This window comes from Corythoichthys intestinalis, chromosome 4 (assembly GCF_030265065.1).
Source record: "Corythoichthys intestinalis isolate RoL2023-P3 chromosome 4, ASM3026506v1, whole genome shotgun sequence".
Lineage (NCBI taxonomy): Eukaryota > Metazoa > Chordata > Actinopteri > Syngnathiformes > Syngnathidae > Corythoichthys > Corythoichthys intestinalis.
This window is the reverse complement of record NC_080398.1, coordinates 25,774,849-25,783,262: the sequence shown is the minus strand read 5'-3', so window position 1 is coordinate 25,783,262 and position 8,414 is coordinate 25,774,849. Positions and strand designations below refer to the sequence as shown.

Genomic DNA, 8,414 nt, shown 5'->3' with positions numbered 1-8,414 from the left:
TCAGTTAAACCATTTTATTACAAATATGCGATTACAAACTCCCACGAATTTAACTAGCAAAGGCTAACATCTCAATCACTCGAGATTAAGATCTATGCAAAATATTACAGCTCAATTTTCATTTTGCAGTATCAATCGCCCTGTTGGTACTCAAAAAAAAAAATAAAACCAAGTTTCAAATTGAAAACAAATTACTGCTTGAAAGGTCCCAAAATAAAGTCACATAAATCAATGCAATATACACAAAGAAAGAATAAAATAGAAATTCTTTTAAGTCACCCGCAGTAGGGAAAAAAAAAGTGAAAATGGCCTCCACACTAATCACTGAGTGGAAGGAAGGAAGTAGCAGTTGCAGAGCACTACCGTTGTTTGGAGTGTATTCAACCTCTTGTGCTTCCATCATTCAAATCAGTCAAAAAAGATAAGAGTACCACTTATCATTAAGTTGCCCCTTGACTAAAAACTACTTTTTTTGTCTTTTTTTTTCACTCCATCTAACTGGGGAAGATGCCCCAGGAGGCCACGTGAGTCAAAAGCAATTATATAATAATAAACATCTCTTTAAAGGGAGGTGGAGGGTTCCTGCCCCATTTGTGGAGAACACTGCACTTTCAGCGATGAGAAGGAGACGGCTGAACTACCCGCGTTTACTGTACTGCACACTACTGACCTTTAAACTCTTTATTTTTGAAGGCACAGTCACCACCACATTCCCCTTTTAAGTCTCTTTGTACCTTCCCCATTGTCTCGATTGGCCATTGAACTCACTGATGTTTTTGATTTCGCCCCACCCCCCTTGCGCGATTACTTATTCTGTTTGGTCTGCGACTGCTGCTCGTCTATAACAGGACGCACTTCCTCTTGGTTTTGGTCTCGGGGGGCTCCAAGGCGGCCAGGATGGCCTCGTCGAACACGTTCTTGAGGCCACGCTGGGCGACAAAACAGAAGGAAGTAGGCGTCACATGCTCGTGGCGGTACGGTTTCCTATTCAGTTTCCGCTCGTGTTGTCTAGATAGCCCCGTTTAGGTGCGGATGTGTCGCGTCATACCTGTGTGAGAGCGGAGCACTCCACGTATTTGACAGCTCGGAGCTCCCGCGCCAGTTTTTCAGCACTCTCGGGGTACAGGGGACGCTGTTTATTCTTGGCCAGTTTCTCGATGGTGTTGCTGTCCTCCCGTAGATCCACCTGAGTGCCAACTAGCAGGAATGGCGTGCGAGGGCAATGGTGGGAAATCTCAGGAACCCACTGTAGGGTGACAATGACGTAGGAAAATGAGGTAGAAGATAACATTTGTTCAAGGTACTCTCCAAATCTGTTATTTTATCACTAGTAGATGAAATGATTGTAGGGCTGCAGCTATCGATTATTTCAGTAGTTGATTAATTGATGAACTCCTTCGTTCGAATAATCGAGTAATCGGATAAGGAACATAAAATATTAAAATACCTGAGCTGAGCCTCAAACGGTATAAAAAAATAATAAGGATCTATGTACAACAATAGAACAATTGACTAACTTACATTGCAAAAGTCTGCGAGCTTAAATGCTATAAAAATGCTAACTTTTTTTTTACCATGCTCTTAACAAATGGTTCAAATACATATGCACACAAAAACAGCTAAATATACCAATAAATTACAAATGCATTAAAAAAAAAAAAAGAAAAAACATTAGCTCAAACAAAAGCTTATGTTGGTCTTAACAGGGAGCAGCTGGATTCAGCCATGTGAAATGAGGCAGACTAGAGGGCAGTGTATCCACCTAAATCAATACAACTAAATACAAACACTTTCAAAACAAACCATTACAACACCACTTTAATGAAACGAATACTCGAAGCAGCAAAATTCAATTCAATTTTTTTTTTCTAATCGAATACTCGAGTTAATCGATTAATTGCTGCAGCCCTAAAAGATTGCTTGAATAATTCGAGTAATTCGATTTTAATTATTGATCGAGGAATTTTCCCCGCCACGAGGAATCGTTTAGTTTTGCCAGCTCTAAGCATGACGTTTTGCTCGGATTATGGCACAATGCACTGATGTCACGTGCGTACAAGAAGAAGACAGAGGCGGCGGATATATTTGATTTCAACCAGGTAATGACGAACACGCCGAGGAAAGCGAAGCGAAAGGCACCAAGAAAAAGCAGAAAATGTCATAAGTGTGGGAGCATTTCAAGCTGGACACCAATGCAGTCGCTTTAAGACAGCGCTTGCATACCACTACAGCACGTCTTCAATGCGGCACCTCCACCGAGCAATACTCTAGAAAAGGTCAAATGAAGTTAACACAGTGCTAATAAATAAGATTAGCATTACTGTACCTTGCTAAAATAATGTTAGCCCTGCAGAGGGCTAAGTTTCTATTAATTAGGACTGCTGTCAATGCGTGGCTAATAGAGGTGTGCGAAATTTCTGATTCTTAGAATATTCACGATTCGGCCGTGGAAGATTCAAGAACGATTCACAAACATCCAAATTCCAATTATTGAAATATGCCAAGTAAAGCGGAACGAAAACACAGTCAGCGCGGTCTTTGGGACGCAATAAGGAGTGGACCGAGAGTAAACATGTTTAACTCATGCCGCTAGATAAAAAAACATTAATACCTGACTGCAGTGGACAGCCGCTACAAACTGGGCCCACATAATGCTACTGTAGATATCACATGTAGCAGATTGTGATAAAGTTCATTATTTTCTGTAATGTACTGATAAACATTAGACGTTCATATATTTTAGATTCATTACACACAACTGAAGTAGTTCAAGCCTTTTGTTGATGATTTTGGCAAAAATAAATCAAGAAAAACCAAAAATCCCTATCTCAAGAAATTTGCATGTTTCATCCGACCAATACAAAAAAAGTGTTTTTAATACAAAAAAAATCAACCTTCAATTAATTATATCAGCTATGCACTCAATACTTGGTCGGGAATCCTTTTGCAGAAATGACTGCTTCAATGCAGCGTGGCGTGGAGGCAATCCGCCTGTGGCACTGCTGAGGTGTTATGGAGGCCCAGGATGCTTCGATAGCAGCCTTAAGTTCATCCACAGTGTTGGGTCTGGTGTCTCTCAACTTCCTCTTCACAATATCCCACAGATTCTCTATGGGGTTCAGGTCAGAAGAGTTGGCAGGCCAAATGAGCACAGTAATGCCATGGTCTGTAAACCATTTACCAGTGGTTTTGGCCCTGTGAGCAGGTGCCAGGTCGTGCTGAAAAATGAAATCTTCATCTCCATAAAGCTTTTCAGCAGATGGAAGCGTGAAGTGCTCCAAAATCTCCTGATAGCTAGCTGCAATGACCCTGCCCTTGATAAAACACGGTAGACCAACACCAGCAGCTGACATGGCACCCCAGACCATTACTGACTGAGGGTACTTAACACTGGACTTGAGGCATTTTGGCATTTCCTTCTCTCCAGTCTTCCTCCAAACTCTTGCACCTTGATTTCTCAATGACATGCCAAATTTGCTTTCATCAGAAAAAAGTACTTTGGACCACAGAGCAACAGTCCAGTGCTGCTTCTCTGTAGCCCAGGTCAGGCGCTTCTGCCGCTGTTTCAGGTGAGTCAAAAGTGCCAAACGTGGCTTGACCTGCGGAATGCGGCACCTGTAGCCCATTTCCAGCACACGCCTGTGCACGGTGGCTGTGGATGTTTCTACTCTAGACTCAGTCCACTGTTTCTGCAGGTCCCCCAAGGTCTGGAATCGGCCCTTCTCCACATTCTTTCTCAGGGTGTGGTCACCTCTTCTAGTTGTGCAGCGTTTCCTGCCTGCCACACTTTTTCCTTCCCACAGACTTCCCACTGAGGTGCCATGATACAGCACTCTGGTAACAGCCTATTCGCTCAGAACTTTCTTTCTGTCTCCTATCACGCCTATGCAGATGACACACAACTGTACATTTTTGTGACCCCACATGATTATAGTCCCTTAGTCTCCCTGAGTAAATGCATTCATCAAATCAATGAATGGATGTGCCAGACTTTTCTCCAGTTAAATGTGGAGAAGACAGAGGTGATCATTTTTGGACCAAAAAAGGAAAGGTCAAAGATAAGCAGCCAACTTAGCACAATGTCACTTACAGCTACAAATCAAGTCAGAAACCTGGGCGTAATTATTGACTCAGACCTAAAATTTGATAGCCATCTAAAGTCCGTCACTAAATCCGCTTATTACCACCTAAAAAATATAACCAGAATTAAGGGGCTTCTGACACAACAAGACATGGAAAAACTTATGCATGCATTCATTTTCAGCAGATTGGACTATTGCAACGGTATATTTACAGGTCTTGATAAAAAATCAGTCAGGAAGCTGCAGCTAGTGCAGAATGCTGCAGCCAGAGTCCTCACAAATACAAGGAAGCTGGACCACATTACACCGGTTTTGAAATCGCTACACTGGCTTCCAGTGAGTCAAAGGATAGACTATAAAATACTACTGCTCGTCTACAAAACACTTAATGGCCTTGGACCAAAATACATGCTTGACTTGTTAGATTCCTATGAGACATTCAGACCCCTAAGGTCGTCTGGAACCGGTCTTCTGCATGTTCCAAGAACAAGAACCAAGCAGGGTGAGGCAGCATTTAGTTATTATGCTCCTCACCTCTGGAACAAGTTACCTGAACCTCTGAAGTATGCTCAAACTGTTAGCTCTTTTAAATCAGGGCTAAAAACGCTTTTGTTTAGCACAGCATATCCATAACTGTCTATATATTTCAATCTACCTGCTTTCTATTCCTCTTGTGCTTATCTCCATTGCTGATTTCAATTATTATTAGGAGTATTAGTTTTTGTTTTATTTTTTATTTTTGTTTTATTTACATTTATTCATTTTTATTCTGTGATTAAGTGCGATCTTTTGTCTTGGTTTTTACGTTGTATTGATTCAAATGTGATTTTTATGATCTTCATGTGATGTAAAGCACTTTGAATTGCCTCGTGTTGAATTGTGCTATATAAATAAATTTGCCTTGCCTTGCCTTGTGTGTCTTAGCCTCTTGCTTGAAGGTGTCAAAGATGGCCTTCTGGGCAGCAGTCAGGTCAGCAGTCTTGCCCATGATTGCGGTTTTGAGTAATGAACCAGGTTGGGAGTTTTTAAAAGCCTCAGGTATCTTTCGCAGGGGTTTTGAGTTAATTTGTTGATTCAGCTGATTAGGTTAGTAGCTTCTTTACGGTACCTTTTCATGATATGCTAATTTTTTGAGATAGGGATTTTTGTTTTTGCTCGACTTTTTAGCCAAAATCATCTATATTAAAACAATAAAAGGTTCTGACATAGCCATTAGAGGGCATCCATGTTTTTCAAATGTAGTATCAGGTCTGAGTTGATGCGACGATTAGGGAGTGAGTCCGGCATTCGTAGTTTATTTGAACTTGGTTTTGTTTTTAATAATTCCTTAGCTGGATCATTTTATGCACTTTTTTCCAAATTTGTTCGTTCAATGTTCAAGTACATAATGAGAAATATCTAACAGGGAAAAAATAAAGTGGGGAACAAAATCTGTTTCCTTTTTCAAAATACTTGGACCTCCAGTTAAAACATCGTTTATATGAATGGGTTATATTTCAATATATTTCTGCAGAGATTGTGGATGCTATGCCAAAAAATAAACGAGTGTCAAATGGCAATTGTAGAGGGCGGGACTGTGTGTACATATACACACGCTTTACACTTTATAAACACACAATTTTAGAGAAATAAAATGAAGTGCAATGAACAGGAAGTTAAAAATAAATATTGTGTAAAGGTTACTTTTGTGACTTAATGGAGTTAAAATGGGGAAGACGTCCCACGTAGAATGCAGTGTTATTTATTACCAGTCGTTACAGGGGCTACAAGTTGGGCTGGATTCATACCGCAGGTCTTAATGCGTGAATCCAATTTTTTCTTGTTTTTCAGACTCGAGTGAGCCATTAACAGGTCGCATAAAAGTGGACCATTTTAAATCTGATCGAGGTCACTCTCGATTAGGAGTGGGAACCTCTTGGTACCTCACGATACGATACGCGATACAAAGCTCACGATAACAATGATCTGACGATATAGCGATACAACGATTTTTGATACATTGGTCAGGAAATCATTCTAGGATATTCTACAAAGAACTAATAAACAGAAAAACAAGCTTCTGCTGTGAATTGGAATGAGTTTATCACTAGCAAGCGTCTAATCCATTTGAAGTGGGAAGGTCCCACTTCAAACGGATTGAACGTCTATGGCCGCCAGTGGCAGCCAATGCCAGGCAATGAGTAATTTTGGGCCATTTTAAGTCATTTACCTGTTGATTTTCAGTTACTTCCTGTTGATTTTGGGGTATTTTATGTGTCACTCACTGTTTATGTTGCATTACAGAACAGGAATTGACCTGGGAATCCCCCAAATAAATAGGCAGTGACTCAAACTCAACAGGAAATGACCTGTAAATGCCCTAAAATGAGAAGCAAGTGACCTGTAAATGCCACGAAAATCAGACCAAATGACTGTGAATGCTCTGGTTTTGAATGAACGAACGTTCCCAGTCTAAATGGATTGGGCGTCGAGCACCGTCAATGGCAGCCTTATTTTTTTTCAAATTGACATCTTTTTAAAACGATATCTCGATTCTTGACAGGAGCATATCGATAACAAAGTACCACAAAGTATCACAATATATCACCATTTCGATATTTTGTCACACTCCTACTTTCGATTGTGGTTAAAATCTGATCTGGGCCACATTTTTCCAGAATGTGGCTACGGTCTGAACTGTCAAGTCTCCCAAATCAGAATTCATGCTGCAATTACGTCAACAAAGAGCGAAAGGCACGGAGGATGGCAGCGATGGAGCTGTACAGTGGGGAGAAGAAGTATTTGATACACTGCCAATGGGTTTTCCCATTGGCAGTGTATCAAATACTTGTTCTCCCCACTGTACATTAGCGTTAGCGCCTAGCTTTGACTAAAAGAAGCGGGCTTGACAAGTCATTAAAAAAATGAATTGGCGGGGAGGGGGGGGGGTAAGCATGTGAATGCTCAGTTTTCTTTCTGTGCGCCAAATGAGCAGTACTGCATTTCAATACTGGTTACATGGCCGAGAATCGGGGCAAACTTACCGTATGTGTGTGCTTTCTATCAAGCAATTTAACTTTGAATATTAGACTAAACAGGGATTATTTAAATCAGTTATTTGTGTCCTATTTTTGGAAATCAAAATATGATCGCCTTAGACTGACAGAGCCAGCATGTGTTATTTGTTGTCATGGTTCTGCGCATGCAGGTTAGTTTTCTCAAGGCATGTCGGACTGCGACACATTTACGGGCTCAGTGGAAAAAGGCAGTCTGAACGGGAGCGCCCAAAAAACGGATATAAAGAAAAATCTGATTTGTCCATTACGACCTGCAGTATGAACCTAGCCTTGTTTACACTATGCACCGAAGTGAAGCTAAAATGCTAATTCAAGTTGATGTTTGAATTTTAAGCACAGACTTCAACCCTTACGTGCAAAGCTACTACAACCTTTGTCTGGCCACCTCCACGTTTGTCATCACACTCAGTTTCTGTTCCTTTATTTCGGTAAAAAAAATATGTGTTCTGGACGTAAACCGAAATTGTAATTTTAGTCATTCGCGCTAACCTACTTTTTAAATATGTTGCATATTTAGACATGTATGCAGGAACGCCTCACTAAATCAATTAAAAAACCTGACGCAAATCAGAAAAAACATTAGGCCTTATATGGTCTCTTAGCATCAGATTTTCACCGTTTTCTGATGAACATGTGGACAAAACCAACCTTCTCCTTGACATTTTCAAATGATGACGGGGAGACGACAGAGAAGCACACAAGGAACACGTCTGTCTGTGGGTAGCTGAGAGGACGCAGCCTGTCGTAATCCTCCTGACCTGACCACGCAAAAAACACAATTGTGTTTTTGTTTTCTAGTCTTGTCAGCGAGACAAACAAATTCCAATTTCTCTTAAAATTCCTTACCTGCAGTGTCAAAAAGGCCTAGTGTGTAAGGCTCCCCCCCGATCATCACCGTCACTGCATAGTTGTCAAAAACCTTTGAAAAAAATTCAATTTAGTAGTCAGTTCCTCTCAAGCAATATAGAAAACAGATTTTAGATGAGATTAAGTTTACCGTAGGCACATATTCTGAGGGGAATTTGTTGGTTGTGTAGGAGATGAGTAAGCAGGTTTTTCCCACTGCACCATCCCCAACAACTACACATTTTATAGTCTGCATCTAAAATGACAAAAAACAAAAACACAATAAAACTAGGGCTGTCAAACGATTAAAATTTTTAATCGAGTTAATCACAGCTTAAAAATTAATTATTTGTAATTAATCACAATTCAAAGCATCTCTAAAATATGCCATATTTTTCTGTAAATTATTGTTGGAATGGAAAGATAAGAC

The 8,414-nt window shown here is 40.4% G+C and overlaps 1 protein-coding gene across 2 annotated transcripts in view; it reads right to left on the bottom strand.

Annotated features, from left to right (window-relative positions):
* cdc42l (cell division cycle 42, like) overlaps positions 1 to 8,414 on the bottom strand; it is a 30,735-nt gene continuing 22,321 nt past the window's right edge. For both annotated transcript variants that reach the window (XM_057833830.1, XM_057833831.1), the window contains 5 exons: positions 8,136 to 8,240; positions 7,985 to 8,057; positions 7,787 to 7,896; positions 1,049 to 1,246; positions 1 to 929 (listed from right to left, as the gene is read on the bottom strand). In XM_057833830.1, coding sequence (XP_057689813.1) covers positions 840 to 929; positions 1,049 to 1,246; positions 7,787 to 7,896; positions 7,985 to 8,057; positions 8,136 to 8,240 — 576 coding nt within the window. In that variant the 3' untranslated portion in view covers positions 1 to 839. The remainder of the gene's footprint in view (positions 930 to 1,048; positions 1,247 to 7,786; positions 7,897 to 7,984; positions 8,058 to 8,135; positions 8,241 to 8,414) is intronic.